At 41.7% G+C, this 17,824-nt stretch overlaps 2 protein-coding genes across 4 annotated transcripts in view; one reads left to right on the forward strand and one right to left on the reverse strand.

Moving 5' to 3' along the window:
- Nucleotides 1-17,824, forward strand: part of LOC119659260 — a 189,463-nt gene that overhangs the window by 121,165 nt on the left and 50,474 nt on the right. The gene's annotated exons all lie outside the window — the stretch shown is intronic.
- LOC119659258 (limbic system-associated membrane protein) overlaps nt 1-17,824 on the reverse strand; it is a 156,604-nt gene that overhangs the window by 16,722 nt on the left and 122,058 nt on the right. For both annotated transcript variants that reach the window (XM_038067251.1, XM_038067250.1), the window contains exons 7-8: nt 13,525-13,754; nt 3,448-3,771 (exon numbers count right to left, since the gene is read on the reverse strand). In XM_038067251.1, coding sequence (XP_037923179.1) covers nt 3,448-3,771; nt 13,525-13,754 — 554 coding nt within the window. The remainder of the gene's footprint in view (nt 1-3,447; nt 3,772-13,524; nt 13,755-17,824) is intronic.

The following is a 17,824-nucleotide window of genomic DNA, read 5'->3' on the forward strand; positions in this document are numbered from 1 at the left end:
TTCTGCCAAGTTCACCATCGTGTCGTCGAAACTTATATTGGTGCTGCAAGAAGCCAGTGCCACTTTCGCCGACAGTTAATAGTCTGTTGCAGATGACTCTCTCCATCATCTTCCTTATTGTATCTCTAGGTGGCTTCCTGGGTTTTGGGGCGCAACGGAAACTTTTTTTGATTTCAGTGGCCAGGGAAAATTCCTTCTTCTCATCACGCCTTGACGGTGTTAGCGAAAGGTTGGGTCTAGTCTCTCCTGAATGCTTCAAAGCTCTGTTAGGGTTGTCATGAACTACCGTTTGGCAAGGAAACAGAATGGCAATAATATTTTCCAGAAAGCGATGGCAGGGCACCCCGAGTGATCTTCGCAGTTTTTTGCTTTCCCACATTGTAAGCTCCACTCTATGAGTTTATAGCGAAGCAGTTCCTTTTACTTTTGCGAATTGTCTCCTTTAAGGGGTCCGACAGTTGTCAATATTTCTTTTCTCGATCGTCGCTACCGAAGTTGCTTCCGTCACTCGTTGGGTAATTTGGATAGCTTTTTCTATGGCCGCATCATCCAGGGGTATATTGGGCTCAAGCGCCGCATAGAACGTGTCCCCTTCAAAAGCTTTTACCGCCCAATCCTCCAACCCATTCGGCATTCTGTGAGAACTTTTTTAGAGTTCGATTCGTCCTTGATTTCCATGCAGATTGTATGGTGGCCATTGTGAGTGTAGTTCTCACTAAGTTGCTAAGCATCTCTTCTGACCAAAGCATCGTTCATACATATCAAGTCCACTATATTCCCCAGGCCTCTTCCTCTAAAACTGTATGAGGTCGCAACATTCACGAGTACCAAGTCCAGTTAGGCGAATGCTTCGCGCAAAATACGTCCTTTTACATTTGTTGCCCGACTACTCTATTTAAAAGCGTACAGACTAAAATCTATTGCCGATTATACTCGTAACTGTAGCGGTGGGTGGAGCATAGTAGCTGTATGATTGAACTCTTTTCGCCTCTGCTCTGCTGACGCCTTTTTCAGGGTGCTTATTTTTTGGACGGCTTGTTCTCCGTAATCCAATAGCGCTGTTTGACCCGTTTGATTCTTGACCCAGATGCCAATGCCGTAATTTCGTTATGGCTTTCTAGTCATAGCCATATCGATATCTTTTTCGCGGATGGTTTGTGAAAGTAGGTCCTGCACCGACTGGTAATGGTTGAGGTTAATTCGTATCGACCTCATCTCCGATTTTACGTTGAGGGCTCTCTCGTATTTCGGCCACTTGGTCACGATGGTCCTTCACTTTGCATCTCCTGCATTACTTCGACCTGGAACATGCTTCGTCATGTTACCGAAGCCAAGATGTCTAAACCACCGTTTCAACGTCACCTGTTTTCTAAAACGACACATAACCCAGCCTACTCTTACTCCTTCCTGCTACTAACAGTTTGAGTGCTGCCTCCACTGGTAGGCTGATGATGGTAGTTTGTGTCCCATCATACTCCCCTTTTGTAGTGACCTGCAGACTATAGAGATCTCTGGTCTGCTGGCCCTAATTTTGGTTTCTTGTCCTAAGAGCTTTCCGATTTAACTCAAGAATTTTTCTGCCATTATATCCTTGGATTTCTTGAGCTCCAACATAAGTTCTCTTTTATAGTGTGCAATTTTGGTAAGCAAGGTATCTCGATTTCTTGCGATTATGCCCACAGGCTTTGGAAAGTGATATCCAGTAAGCAAGTGATATCTAATAAGGTTTTCGTCATTCTTCTGCTTTTGTGGTGTGCGCTGATGCTAAGACTATCAGTGCCATAAAAACCTGGTTGGAGATAGTCCCTTTGGACCTACTGACGCAGAGGTCGGAAGCAGTCTTCTTCTCTTCCAACAGTGTTGAGATAATTGAGGCGAAGAGCAAACCCAAGGGACATCGGGATTATGCCTGTGAGCAGGTGACTATTTCTAGGGTATGTCTAGCGCGGATGATGTCCAACATTGGAGGCCTGAGATACAGTTGTGGATTATTTGAAGCCGCAGTACGTCAGTTTTCCACACCACACTTTTCCTGACGAGGTCCGGAAAACCAGACTGCTGCGCCTTTGATAGTGAAAGGAGTATGTACAATGACAGGTTATGAGATGCTAGGTGAGGTGACCAAATAAAACCCAAAACTCATTCCATTTAAGGGAACAGTTCATCGTATGTGTTTCCCGTTGGTACTTCCCTTTATCAAACGTGTAGGTTTCGAGATTGCTATTTTTTCTATTTCCATTCGGACGATCCTAGGATTGACATTATCTATATTGGGCAAATTTTGGGAATTTAGGACCAATCCTGCGCTATTGACAGAAGCTAAAGGATAAAATTCATGATTTTTTTATAGAAAGTTCTGCGACAGATATTTCTGTAATTATTCTTGCTTCAAGAAATAGCTTTGCCTTCGAGGTTGGCAAAAGTCAAGACACTCTGGTAGATATTTCCTCGCAAATGTGCATATATATAAATTACTAATTTTTGGGTTGCTATGTATATCAGAACGAAATCTACCCTTAATTTTAATCTTTCATAATTCGCCAGATTAGCTACTCGCAAATTTCCTTTTAAACTCACAGAGCTGGCTTGCCTACATTCTTACTGCTTCTTCTGTTCCATTCGCTTCGTTGGAATTTAATAAAATTTAATATAAACGAATAAAGATTCATCCGCACCAAGCAAGATGAAGTACCAGCAAAACAATACTCCGACATTGTTTGTTGTTCAAATTAATTTTCCACTTTGTGCTTTCCACCTTCATTGACTTTTCTGTGGCGGTTGAATGCTTTCCTAATAAATTTCGCACCATTATCGGATTTCCAGATGCCTTGAAGTAGAAGCGCCGACATCATTATTCGAGTTCTCCTGTCTGTTTCCTTGGATATCAACCATGACCTTGGTCTTCAACGTTTTATCCTCTTCGAAACACTTTCTGTGTTTCATTTAAGACAATAAAGTCGTTTGTATTGCTTTGTTTACTGTTTTTTATCTTAAACAAGATAATATTTTTTGTGTCGGATTTTCCTACTTTGCATGGCACAACGTAAGTCTCCCCATCTATCATAATTCATGCTTATATGATCAACTTTCAGCTGGCTCCACTTCACAAACCATTCTGTATCTATGGCAACGGAGCGGTAGCGAAAGGACGAAGGACGAAATGGGATGACTCCACGACGTGCGTTTATATGATTCTTCTCCAGCATAAATAAAACATCCATGAAAAATTGCACTAGACGAGTAGAGCGTTCACCAAATAAGTGAGTCAAAGCAGGAGTCGAAAAAAATGGTAGAATGAGTGGAGACTAAAAGAGAATGATTCGCCCTACTCGACGAATTAGCTTTAGTCTCCCTCCAGCGGTGACCTCTGCTGTCTCAAGGAGATTCCAAGAAACTGCGATAGCGGGACAGACACGCCGTGGGAGGGTATATCGAAATGAAACTTACCTCGCTTGAACTCTCGCCTCGTACTGTTGGTCAGGCTCCAGTCCCCGTATCATATAGCTCATTCCTTGTGTGTATAGATGCGAAAGCGGTACAGCTGGCAGGACAACGTCCCGCCAATCGTTGCGGGACCAATGCACTCCATTTCCATATGTCCGATAGTTGTGACCGTACATCTGAACGCTCTGCGGATGCTGTTGCAATGTCTGCAGCGATTGCGTTTGTTCAATGGTGTTGTCGACCTCATGTCCTTGCGGCAACCTTCGATAAAATAGCTTGAATTCCTCGACTGGAGTATGTGAATCCACCGTGCAAGATATATTGTATCTGAAAAGACAGACAAGATAGAAAATGTGGCTTATAAAGTGGCATCCGCATATATTCGTGCATGGGGTTGATAAGTACGGGTATAATAGGGAGAGGACGGGAGTTCAGCTCTTTGTAGGGTTATCGTACGGAAGGGCGGAACAATTCAATCCGAAGGACATAGAACTCTTGCCTCCACTATGTAGTAGTTGAGAATGCATGAGATACATTGCTGGATTTTTAGTCGTAAGCACAAATAAATCGGATATCAACCGGTGGTTTAGCGGATTAATTTAATAGATATGCAGATTTCAAGTAACCTAAAAGACCTGATAAAATGCTGAATATAAATTCATAGAATATTAAATTTGCCTTGGATGGAAAAAGGATGGTTGGGTGCTTGTCCTGCTGTGATTTTTCACTTCATTAACTTTTCATTTTCAACACAGAAATATTTTCATTTTGGCGTTCTGTGGAAGTGCATTCCTGCTTTGAAGGGATACATGAAAGTTAAAAGAAGTAGCGGAACTCCACTGCATCCTGTTTCTCTGCAGCGAATGGGTGAATTATGGATGGATGCTTTAATTGTAGGGATGTTATTTGATAAATTATTTCAGGATACTTTGCGTTAGTTCTATTTCAAGGAAAAAGAATAAAGAAAAAGGAGCAATAACTGGATTTGAAAGGTTGTTTGAAGGACAAACATTATTCATGGGGCTGTCAAACTTCTCCATATTAATTACCACATCTCCTGCATACATGTAATCTTTGTCAAAGATAGATTTGCACCGGTTTGAGGTGAAGTATGTCTTTAAACCGTTCCAACTCTTTTCAAATGAAGAGAATTGAAACAATTAAACCGGTCTCAAATTACTGCTTGATTACTTACGGAGGTATTCTTTGACTGTCAATTGATTTTTGAGGATTGTTTGGTCCAAAGTTTAGGAGGAGTAGGATCGAATTTCGGAGAATAGTGCTAAATAGTATCCCAATAAGGCTTCAGTAATTAGATGTGAAATATGTGTTGTTGTATGTATATTGGAAATATCGCAAGCCTGTCCACCCGAGTTGACATTTGTAAACCTCGTTCGTTCAAATATTTGTCTTAAAAGGTTGACCGCACTATGTACAGTTTGGTAGAAATATTTGCTATGTCATCTTGTTTGACAATATGCGCGGAGTTCTTGGCAGTAACCAAGAATATATGAGAAGCAAGCAAATTCTCCCCGCACAGAACCTACAGACAGTGCCCGTAGATATCCCTAACTTCTCCAGGTGATAGTTTAGTTGGCAGCGATCAGTGAGTATTCCCACTATGATCCGAAGGCTCTTCTTGATTCTGCGTGCGCTTGGGTTCCTATCTCACCATGATTAACATGTTATTCCTTGTAGGTTCACCCAGTATATTTCCATCAGCCGTTCCTCTTGATTTTTCAATATCGTAACTATGAACACGTTTCCATTTTCGCAGGAGAGTTCTGATCCATGCAGACGCATCCCTACTCCCTTTTTGGCCAGTTCGTCTTCTGCCTCGCTGCTTTCGAACTCAACATAGCCTGGAACCAAGACTATCCAGCCAAGCATGTTCAGTCTCTCAAGGCCATCCTATATCAGTTTTGAGTTCACCTGATTCGACCTAAGGGCCTTGATCGCCGCTAGAGTGTCGATCAGAATAGCAATAATTCCATCAGAAGTTGGAGGAGGCAGATCTGTCTATGGCGTCTATTTCCTCTGCTTCGAGTGATCCGTCAGTGTCCTAGGTCCTATCAGTTGCTGGTTTAAGCCACAGGCCACGCTATTCTAGTTTGCCCTGCTACTTGAACGCATCTCAGCGATTCGGGATACTGCCTAGAAAAAGTATTAATTTTACATCCGGATGAACGTCCAGTGCAAGCTGCTCTTTGAAATTTGGTTGGTTGTTGTGCTGAATTTAGTTCCTTCCTTTACTGTGGGCTTTATTTATGGCTACCAGTGACCCCTATATGAGGCATAACCCATGAACGCATAGCGCCTCATCAGTAAGGCAAACTTCGTCTGAACTAACCCCTGGCGACAATCAATTGGACTCCCTTCCTCCCAAACACTGAACACGTTTATTGACCATTTTATAAGATCTTCTTACCTGTTACGTCCTTTCCTCTCCTATATTCACTCTTATCAGTTTTCCTAACCTTTTCCACCATCTCCCTTCCCCTCTCCATTATTTTCAATGAAAGCCTCGAAGAGAACCATTTTCTGCGGTCTGTGAAAAGAAGCCCTCATCATTCCCATTCACAAACCTGACGATCGCAATCGTCCTGAGAATTATCGTCCCATTTCGCTTTGGTTTTGTTAAGCGTAGGTTCACTACCCCCAACCTGCTTGACTTCACTAAATTTGTCGTCGCCTATCGCAAGATAATTCAGTCCAAACTCTTTTCACTTAGCGTTCCCACATTACTTGTTTCATGGCTTACCTCTTATCTTTCTACCCAATTCTGCCACATCTCTTTGATGGCTGTACATTCCTTCGTTCTCCCCCTCTTCTGGCGTCCCACAGGGCTCTATTCTGAGCCCTTCAATATTTTTATTTTTTATCGTCGACCTTTCTCCCTCCTTGTTTCTCTCTGTTTGCTGGTTTCCGCTATATCGTCGCCTATGGATTATGTCGCCCTGCAATCAAACCTAGACACTCAAGACCTCGGAATCACTTGCAACAATATGCTCCCCTTTGACCCCTACTGCCTCGAAGTGACCAGTCTAGCCGCAAAATTATCGAGCTTTACGCTTCGCTCCTCCCATGATTTTGACTCCTTTCTAACCTTAACTCTTTTTACCTTCGAGTACTGCTCCGTGATCTGGTCACCCACTCGTAACTATGATTATCTTGCCCTTCGAAAGGTGAAACGTAAATTTCCTTATGTGGACTTTCCCTTCCGCCTTCGCCTGTTCTGTTTTTGAGCATTGTTCTGGTTTTGAGCCATCAGAGTAAAAGGCCTCCGAGAATAAGAATGCATTGTAAGAATTGAATTCAGTTCTACCAGTAACTCTTCCAATGCTCTGTACCTTCCCACATCCGTAAGTAAATTTACATTGAAGGAAATCTTTAATCGCCAATGCGGCTGAATTCAGCTAACGTATAATCGTTGGTATACTTGGTACCAGAGTCTTCACAAAAGAATAGAATTCTCAACAAGCTAAAACGATAAAAAGATCCGGGCTAGAATTTGTAGTCCTGACCCGAGCTAGCCTGATCTTGTTTGTGTCTTGAACTCACCTTGGCTGAATTGTTGACACTTGCCTATCACAGGCTTTGTTAAGCTTCCCTAAGTAAAATTCCAAGTAAAAAAAGACGGACCTTCCTTCCTGTTCAAAAAAGTATCGTATTTCGGGAATCAGTTTATCTCTTAATATTCTTGAATAAACCAAATTCTAGCCGAAGAAGGAAAATGTTTTTTTTACGTCGTACTAATGCGAAGATAATTTCCCTATTTAGACCCAGGTATGTATGTTATCCTAGACAACCCCAATAGGAAGACAACTACAGTGACTAGGTTTTCCTCGATAATATTGTAGCCGGAAAGTATGTGATTATGATCCGGATTGAAATTGAAAGTTTAGAAATTCATCTAGATCAGGTCGAGTTTCGTGTGGGCGTATCTTTCTTGCAAAGTCGATGCAAAACACGATCGACCAAGAGGCAAGGAAGACTAGCACCCTCTGCTTACCCTCTTCGTAATATCACTAAATCTGGGACTGAAGCCTACCGTAAAGGTATGCCACTCATTAGGATCTTACTAGAACTCTAGGACTGAAGGCTCTCAGTCAAGTCTTTAGCAAGCATAGAGGAGTTATCCAAAAGCAAACGGCATCTAGTCTGAATCCTCCGATGGTATCACAATACCATTCTAAATGTTTACTTGTACCAAATTTTTGTGACGTCAAAACCAAAATCCAACCCCGTAGAACACGACAAATATAAATACGACCCCCATAACGATACAGTATAACTTTCCGTATTACATCAAATTATAGTTGCGAAACTGAAAATAAAACGTGCAGGAACATTGTATTTATTTTCCAAGTGTCGAAGGGAAGTTTATGGTGTAGTTCCAATTCCTGTAAATAAGATACAATGCTGTAAACATGGTAGTTTTGTAAATTGTTGTTTATTGAACAGCACAAGGGGAATTTCGTCATGAAATGCGTATGCAAATCATGAGAATTTTATTGGTTGAGTTTTTCGATTAAATGGGTTCATAAACATTCTTCTGTAATTTTGCATATGACCTCGTAATGTGGAGAAAATGGAAAACTGATACTGAGTGCTTTTTGTCCCCTATTTTCGTGCTGAAGTATTGGAAAAAATAAAATTTAATTTTTTTTTGCTGGTAAAAAATGGCGACATGAAATTGTTATCCCTCTGGGCAGTTAGGTAATATATTCCCTTCCATCCATTTCAATTTTTCCCGTCCCTTGGGTAGCTCTTGTTGATAAGAGGTAATTCTAACTCTATAAGACTCACCGCTTAGTGCCACCAATCTCTCGTTTCAACATTCAGTCCCTTATTTTGAAAAGCATTGATAGGCTTAGAAAAAGGGCCTCCGGTGAAAAACGCTTTCTTAATTTTATCGTGTTACGATCCGTAGTCTTACTTCTTTAACTTGCCCAATTCTTCTTTTTCTTCAGCTTTTGCCCCGTTCACAAGCGGGGTCGGCACGTCCTGATCGGTTTCGCCATTTTATTTTATGAAATGTCTGATCCGGATGCAATCTCGAGGCTTTTAAATCCCCATCGAACGTATCAAGCCATCGTTTTTTTGGCCGGCCTTTTGGTCGCTTACCATCGACTTCGATGTTCAGACCAATCTTGGAAGTGAATTCTGTTTGGCGCGAATTACGTGGCCATACCATCGAAGACATCTCTCTTGCAGTTTTTCTACGAATGGTGCAACCCCATAACGATCGCGGATATCCTCATGTAGGATGTGATCAAAACGTGTCACGCCACTAGTCCAACGGAATAAGAATTTTAATTCTTAGTACCTCATTTATAATAATGTTAAAATTTGTGTCCGATGGGGGGTTAAGAATTAAACTATTCTTATTCCAAAGCAGAGCGATGTCACTAGCAGGTCCGTTAAGGAGAGAGAGTTTGTAATCCTTTTCGTCATCGATAAACTCCCTGATATATCGAGATTTATCGGATACTGCTATTGAAAATCAACGAGGATGGCCTTGACGTAGTGAGTTCATAACAAGGTTTGATCTGAAGAACGTGTTCCAGCAAATGTTAATTGATGAGTCATGGAAGGATTAAAGAGTTTTCACATAGTCCTAAGGTTATCAGTATCTGATGCCGTGTTCATAGCTCTGCAGCACACTCCAGCCTATATAGCGCCTGACCTGGTAGTAAAGCTTCAAAGGCGCGTTCTGTAGGTCCGGGAGATGCAAGAGAAAGCCTGCAATTTGCAACCCTGAACTCATATATTTTACATCAGGGACATCGTGTATAAGGAACACTTTAGTCAGAATAGTGGGGTAAAGTACTATAATGGCGGATGGAACCAGAATTCATCCTATTTTGGGGGCCTGATGAATAAAGCTTGACTTGGGTTTATTCCATATTATGGACGTAAAGAATAAGGGAATACCTTGCTATATTTTAAAGACGTAACGCCTTGCATTTACATTTTGTAGCTAGAAATTCAGTAATATAAGAAAAAATCCTGACTTACGGTTTCATCCAGGGCAGAGGCAACTCATCAGATGCTGTCTCACCTCTGCCCTGGGAGCAGCGTGACCGAAAGTGCCGATAGGTGGTAATCGCTCCATTTATATATAATCGAAAACACAACATGAGTCCGAATTATACTGAAGTGAAATCCGTCCTAAGTTCAAGCCCACACCAGGCCGGAGTGAATTTCACTTCACGCAAAAAGAGGAGTCCGTAGACCACAAAAGAGAGAGTGAGTTGCCTCCCAAGTGAACCGGTCCGTCATCAAGTGGATGTGAACTCAGGACTTCCAGCATCCTCAACATCAGTAATATAGTCTTTTCCTTTTCCTTCTCCTCCTATTGGGTTGAGCTGATTTCCAAAGGCTTAAACCAGATCAATTAGCGAAGTTATGCCATGTTAAATTCACCGATTCATTTGACCTTCATTACTTCCCCTTCAGCCTTGTCCCGTTCATTAGGGAGTTAAGTTCATCTTGACCGATACTGCAAGATTGCAAGAGTGGCGTCCTTGATGGTATGGTTAAGTAATTCGCGTTAACGAGAGTTCACAAGATTGGTCTGAGCATCGAAATCGATGGGAAATGACAATCAATTATCTGACAGACAATGTGTGTTTGAACGGTCTTGACTTTGGCTAGTTAGATAATGCCGCTGATTAGACTTTTCAGATGTTGTGTGGTGCACCCAGGTTCCAGTCCCAATTGCATCCGAAAACTCCTCATGCTCTTCTAGGTAAAATGGATTATTTAGTTTCTCCACCGAATTGTCATATTATTTTTGATTGTTTATTTGGTTCATGTTTAGCTTTAGTGGGGAACTCCTTTAACATATTTCTCATAAATGATATCAGTCTAACCGTGCGGGAGGAGAGGTCTCGTTGTTCCATCCTTCTAAAATTGCCGGTATTCTAAGGAATCCTCAGCTGCTTTTTCAGTGCCTTTAGGTGGATTTAAGCCTACCACCGGGCTCCTTGCTATTGGCATACTCCTGGAGCAGAAAGTGTGCGTATCGTTCCAGTCGCCCCGTAGCCTTCCGTCGTCCTTTTGGTGGTACTCCACAAAAGGAGGACGGAAGGATTTCCCTTCGTCTGGTATCTGCCAAACTGATCTACTGCTTCCGGGAACCTTCTTTGACTCCTCTTGTGGTAACTGGGAGGAGGATGATTGCGCACCTTCTATGCACTCGGGCGCCAGAAAGGCTCCCTGTAGGGAAACAAGGAGAGGGATTAAGGCTCCTATAACCCGGGAGCGACCCCAGCCACTCTTCACCTACCTAAAACATCATGGTAAAGAGAAAAAGGAGAATAAATAAAAATTAAATGTCACGTACTGCATGGAAGTAAGATCCCGAAGGATTTTAAGGTTCAAAGCAGAGTCCGCCAGGGATACATCCTGTCACCGAGATTTTTCCTCTTTACTATCGATGTCGTTCTTATTGCTGCCTTGTTCGGAGGACATGGAGGAATTCAATGGACTATAATGTCCTTCCTCAAACACCTCGACTACGATGATGACATATGTTTGCTCTCTCACTGGGTCGTGGATCTTATCCAAATGGCTCTAGATTTGAAAAGAAAGAAAAGTAGAGTTGGACTGAAGATAAACATCAACAAAATCAAAGTTGTCAGTCTGACGGGTCATCGGACTCTCCCTATCTGCATTAATGGGCAGAGCATCGGAAACGTTGATTAATTTCTATATATAGGAAGCGTGGTTTCTGCCGACAGTAGCACCAAACTGAATGTTGCTCGATGTATTAGCAGCGCTAAATCCGCTTTCGCTGTCCGGTCTAAAATCTGGAAAGGCAGTTATATCAACATCAAGATCAAGTTGAAACTGTTCTGTGCTAGTGTTCTTTCTGTGTCACTATATGGGAACAGCACATGGAAAGTGAACTCCACTGTTATTCGAAGGTTCCAAAACCTTCGCGAGCGCCTATATGTGTCAAATAGTCGTGGTACGCTAGTCTGACACTTAAACGAAGAACTCGGCTGTTGCACAGGCCTGGCACTCATACGCACTGTGATCGGAAGACAAATATGACAGCGGATAGGTCACACATTAAGAAATGGCGATAAATACATTGCTGGCAACGCCATGCACTGGAATCCAATCTTCAAGGAGGATTGATGAGTCGTTCTAGGTTTTTAGGTTTGGAAGATAAGTTTTGCATCTGGCACTGGTTTAAGATTTTTCATAATAGTCTTAGCTTTTAGCCGCTCGGTCGGAACAGATTGAAATCCAAAATTTTGGTTTTTTGGCCAAATCGCATCTATATCCACTTCCCTTTTACGTAGATTAACAGCGACGCCACAGTTCGCAGCCATACTTCATCCAACCCACGCCAAATTATCCCATCAATGGCGGGGAAGACAAAATTAAAACTAATATCACCACATTTCTTGCATATTTTACTACTCTAATCTTGAGTTTATGAAGCTTCTTCACGGGGTCAATAGCTCTGTCTTAACGGTTTTAAAAGAAATACAGTTTTAAAGAAATACAATATTTATAGTTCTTTTTTTGTCCAGGAAGGTGACAAGTACTGTTTATTATTACAGTGGATTGTTTGCTTAATCGGTCCCATCATCTCATTGAGGTGCTGCCTTTCCATATATCCAGCGCATGCACCCTGGCTTCCTTTCAGATGCGCATACTGACACCCGTTTAGCGACGATCCACCTAGCATTGGTTGAAGGTTAGTTATTCATAGCCAGTTAAGGGTTAGCAATTCATAGCTTGCATCTCCGCTACTCATCTTGCTGCATTTACTTCACACCTTGGTATGTACTATTGTACTATTGTTTCACCTTCTTATCTGATCTCCTTTGATGATTTTTGGACAGAATTCTTCTAGAGTCGTTGATAGTTTCCAACCAGAACGTTCTTTTGGTAGTCCTAATGGTTTCTTATAGATTTTGAAATGTGTTGAAGTAGAAGTTGGATGTCTGTCCTGTAAGTTTCCTGAGGCGAAAAGAGTTCCTCAATCCACCACAGCCACGGCAAAGACCATATGAACAACCCCCATTGCTCCTTATTGGATACTCTTTAGTTGTCCGTTGGCCCACAGGGAACCTTATCCTATGAATAACCTGAAAAGTCTGAGAAAACGTAAGGTCCTTGCTTTTTTTGTATCTATCCCAAGGTAAGCTCCAGCGGTCCTCATCCAATTGAAATGAAGCTGTCCTTCTCCTCGGTAATTACTAAGGAGCGCTTGTCTTACTATAGATGAGACGACAATTTCCGCCGGGACAAAGTCCTGCACTCCATGCAGGAGCTATGTTGGCAATCCTGCATTCGATACTATTCTTTAGCTAGGAGTTTGTATAGAAGGCAGAAGGGCTAGGAGGGAGGCAGTGAAGGTCAACTTTTATACTTTCAAAGACCTTGAGGAGCAATTTGGCTACAGACTATGCAAATATTATGAAGGACATAATATGAACTCGACCTCTCAACTTACAAACTTAGCCTTATTCTTTTATCCTTTTTCTTACTGTGCCATCATTTACTATCCTTAGTTTGATTAATGTACGTATTTGCGTGTTTCACAGCCATCACTTTCTCTATTGTAATTTTCCTCAAGTTCGCCGACTCCTGCCGTAATAAATTCGTCCTGTAATATATTTTGTACATGGCAAATATTTTACTGACGAAAAAAGAAGCATTTAGACACTCTAATTCAAGGATTGAGCCATACGTATACAGCGTATTGAAGTCCGAGTATTTTTCCACTTGCTACATTCTCGAAATTATTCACCGGAAAAGTTCCATTAACAGACTCCCTAATTTCTAAATTTTTAAAGAATTCCCAGAACTCCTTTTCGGAAAACTCCGGATAATTTCCGTTCAGCACTCAAACATGAGTGGAATTCACTAAATCAATTTAATCAATGAACACAGAGTCCCAGGAGTAGTCAAAGCCAATCCTCTCAAATTAAAAACTATTTCATCCCAACTTTTGTGCATTGAACTTTTCTCTCAAATAATCAAAGCATCAGTTCTGCGAAATCAGGAGCACGCAAAAAACAACCCCCGGAAAAGGTAAATCGGAAAACTTACCTGTCTTTAAATTGGCTGATCGGAGGCGACCTGAATACTATCGAATTCGGCTTTCCGCTCAGCTGTAAAGTTTTCCTTGATTTTCCCAGTTGATTTTCCGCAACACACGAATAGTTGCCGAAATCTTGTGGATGAACTTTCCTTATTATGAGGGTGTGGCGTGAACCTCGGTTCTCCATGATATGACGCTCCGTTGTATCCAATTGCATTGTGTCCTTGAACCATATCACCTACGTTCGGGTGTTTTCCCAGAAGGAGAGGAAGTGTCCGCAATAGTTTGATGTTACCATCCAGTTTGTTGTTGTTCGCAGTTCCGAAAGGTGTTGTTTGTTAATTGAGTTCGCATGTAGACGAAAAAGAGAGGAAAACATTTATTAGTATCAAAGTTGGTGTGCGTATGCTAAAGTTGAAATTAGTCCTACAAAAGAAATAACGAAAGATACCATCTAGTTCACCTCATAAATAACTACATGACTTTGGCTCTGTCTCGTGTACAGTGGATATTAAGAAAGGTGCCGGAGGTTGGTCGAGAGGAGTCCTGAATAAATGAACAGTGGCCGGTCGAGCTGGATTTCGAGGGAAGAGATGAAGACGTCTGAGTGGCAGTCCTTGATTCGTAATCTCAGTGTTATTCTTGTGAAGAGATTGTTTTCCTTTCAATTTCCAAAAAATGCGACGCATATTGAGCTATAGAATGGAAGCAGTCTTAATAATTTCACGACTTGATCTTCTTAGATTGACTTTTATATTTGACTTCAGGTGCTGAAAAATTTATTTGGAATTTCCTGCGACCCTCCTGAAATCCCGATACATAAAGTCTCGGTGGTCTTTTCTCGGTAAACACTGCGCTCGCCTTCCTGATCCTGAGACATTAACAAACAAGATGATTAGGTCATGGGGACTTCACATCAAATAATTTCCTCTTTTATTTTCCGCCAAGGACTTAGTAGGCTCATTTAGAGTTCTTAATGGTAAAAACTTTCTACGCAAACATACCGTACGTGAGCATCAAACTTTAACGTGAAACTACACGAGCGCTCTATGCCAACAAAAGTCAGATTGGGGGCGAGGAAAAGTTAGGTAAACTCTGATAAAGGGTGTCAGCGACTAATTAAATCCGGATCTAACTTCTCATATGGACCGACCATGATATTAGGAACCGGGAAGAAGAGAAAGAGAGAGTGCACACAGCAGGAAAAGGCTCATATTGAAGTGAACATGACTTTTAGACCTGAAATGGCTGTTCTACTAATTAGTTAGTAATAAGGGTGTGCTCAGCATGTTATAGACGTACCAGGTAGTGTTGAATGGAAGAAGGAAAAAAAGATTTTTTAGGAAGAACAAGCGTAATAGAATGAGTTCCAGGATTTTAGGGTTATGCTTGCAGGAAATAGGAAAGTTTTACCAGCCTGAATGGTCGTATAGGAAAAGTGTATTGGAAGCACCTAATTTTCCTGCTTCTACGTTAATTTTGGCTTATTATCATTGGTGAATTGGAAGCTTAGCTTTGGAGTGGCATGAATCAGCGTTGATGGGATAGTGCGGAATCGGGGTATATTCTGTCGCAATTTCCCTAGAGAGCGAAAAAATAGGTACATCTCTTCCTCTCATGTTTTTCTATTGTTAATTTCTCTGACGACATTATAGGCTCTCATTAGGGATTCGTTTTGTCATTGTTTCTGGGAGACTTGCTTTGGTTTCGTTACCGCCAACTGAGAATTGCGCTCTGTGCAAATTGGAGGCACATCAACTAGATTAGACAAGAAACGTTGAAAGAGACATCATGGTAGTTAGAGTATGAAAAGATTGACGATCTGCTGACGAAGCGATATGAAACTGTCTAGAGATGATCCTGTATTCAATCCTTTTGCTGCAACTCCATTTGTTTACGGAAAAGGTTTTCATCGAATAATCTGGTGAATTTTGAGGTTTAACCTCGCTAGAACTCCATATAAGTGATTACGACCTGACCCTGGATTTCGGGCGATGGTAGCCAGTCTGGGAGTGATCATCCTGGAGCTAAAATCTTTTTACCCGACTACCACTTTTTCTTTGGAAATATTAACGTTTGGAGTTTTTAATCTGCTAGCCAAGATAAGTTTGAGTCTTTGCCAACTTGTCGACCAGCATTTTTTCAACCCACTCCGTATGATAGGCAGTTCTGGTCACGTTAGTCATGGATTTCAGAAGGTGGAGCCTTTTGGAAGTAATCGCAGATTAGGTCCTCTTAGTCAAAAAATTTCGCGTTTTATTAGGCAATGGAAAGCATAGATGGATAAAGGCAAACTAGTAGGCGTATCCGGATGACTCAAAGGTTAGACCGATAGGCTGTCTGTTTTCATATCTTACTGGGGGCAATGGGATTTGCACCATGACTGGATATCGGATACCTGTCGACTCAGCTGAGTCAAATCGGGGTAATCATCACGGGCGCAATGCTGACCACATTGCCTCCTGTAGTGTACCATTACGGTCTTGAATGAAGTGCTCTAACACATTGGATTGTGGGCCGTACAATTATTATCAGTAGGAGAAAGGATGTTGCTTGAGATGAACAGATAATCTACATGAACTAGAAAGCATTTCGCTAGAATGGAGAAAGGAGGCATCCTATAAACAAATGCGACCTTAATTTTAAACTCAAATAAGCCAAGACGTTCAAACCAAAAGTAAGCCTAAAAACACTAACCAAAAATGGCACGGGTGTGTCACGGTAAAATTGTGAGTCACAGAAAATAGTAGTTCGCTTCCATTTATGTCCCAGTGAGTAGAAAATTAAAATGCAAACATTTTGCCATTTGCAAAAGAAAGTAGAACCGAAGGCAAGAGTCTATCACTGAATCGATTTTTGTCAATCAGACCTGTCGAAACGAAAGGGAAAAGGAGCGTTCGCAAAATTATATTAATTGTCCAATTCGAGAGGGGCGGGGGAATGCATATGATGATACAGAATTTTCATCCCGGGCGTGAATTCTCTCCTCAAGAGCGCTAACCGCTAGGGTAGAACATTAGTGGATAGCGATTGCATCCCCCCACCGACATCTAGGTGCTTTTCGTGGTCAATGATTTTAATGTTTATTTGACATCCAAGGGCTTACCATGAAGACTTGCGGTACTTGCATTGTGGGGCCACTCTGGGGCCATCATCTAACCCGTGCTATAGGACTCCCTCCGGGAAGTCATTTTTATTCACTATTATGCTTATTGCATTTAAAAAGAATTGAATGCTCCGAAACCCATGGTGGTGTTGCTGTAGGCCATTATCGTTGTTGATGATGCGAAGCAGCTATTGTGGATAACTCTGTCGATTGTCTTCCCCTTTATATACAAGAAGCAGATTTGAAGATATAAGTTTGGCCAACAACACCAACTTTTGCGTTTAGCATTGGATGTGGAAAGTCTATAAGGGCAATATCTATGGTAGAAAAAGAAGACCAGGCAGGCCCTGCCTGAGATGGAGCGATGGCATAGGTCAGGACGTCAGACAGCTTTTAGGGATAATGAATTGGTGCACCTCGGCGCAAAACCGGGGTGTCTAGAGTTCCTTATTAAGGCAGGCCTAGACCGGATACCGGTTGTTGCGCCGTTGATGATGATTGGCTGTGGAAAAATAGATCGGGCCTAGCCTTCACTGCTAGCTTCAAAGTTTTGTTAGGAATGTCACCTCTGATCTCGTGGTTTGATCGAGAGGGCGTTTGATTCCATACAAGTCGCAATAATTATACTTGCAATGACTGGCAATATGTAGTTGAGACTCCCAATGTTCCTGGATGCATCACTTCTCTCTATCTGGATTATGTGATTAAAAGTTTGCAAATGAACCTCTACTCAAAGTTCATCGACGAGAAGAGGAGAAAATACCGACCTAGACTACTCAGACCACTCGTTGACATCAGACGTCATTGCCTAATCAAAGAGTTGACAAGAACTCGAGAAGTCAGATAAAATCGTGGACACCATGATGTAGGTGACCTCTACGTAAACATAGAGCATCGAACTGGCATACGCATTATCATTACTAGTTTCTACCAATGATTTGACTCCCTGTAACATCTTTACCTATTGTTCTTTGCCTCGTGTTTCTATAGCGATTTACGAATCGTTCATCTTGAAATTTCCTTCGTATGGTTTAGCTAGCAATGATTTGTCAAACTTTCTTTTTATCGGTAGAATCTATGCTTTCAAGATATACGAATTATTCTGCGGCATCACTGCTTTACCAATTGATGAGAAAGGAAGAATATATTCGTCTGACTCTGCTCGCCTCGTTTCCCAAAGCCGTGACCAGTTTGCCAGAGTC

This window comes from Hermetia illucens, chromosome 6 (assembly GCF_905115235.1).
Source record: "Hermetia illucens chromosome 6, iHerIll2.2.curated.20191125, whole genome shotgun sequence".
Lineage (NCBI taxonomy): Eukaryota > Metazoa > Arthropoda > Insecta > Diptera > Stratiomyidae > Hermetia > Hermetia illucens.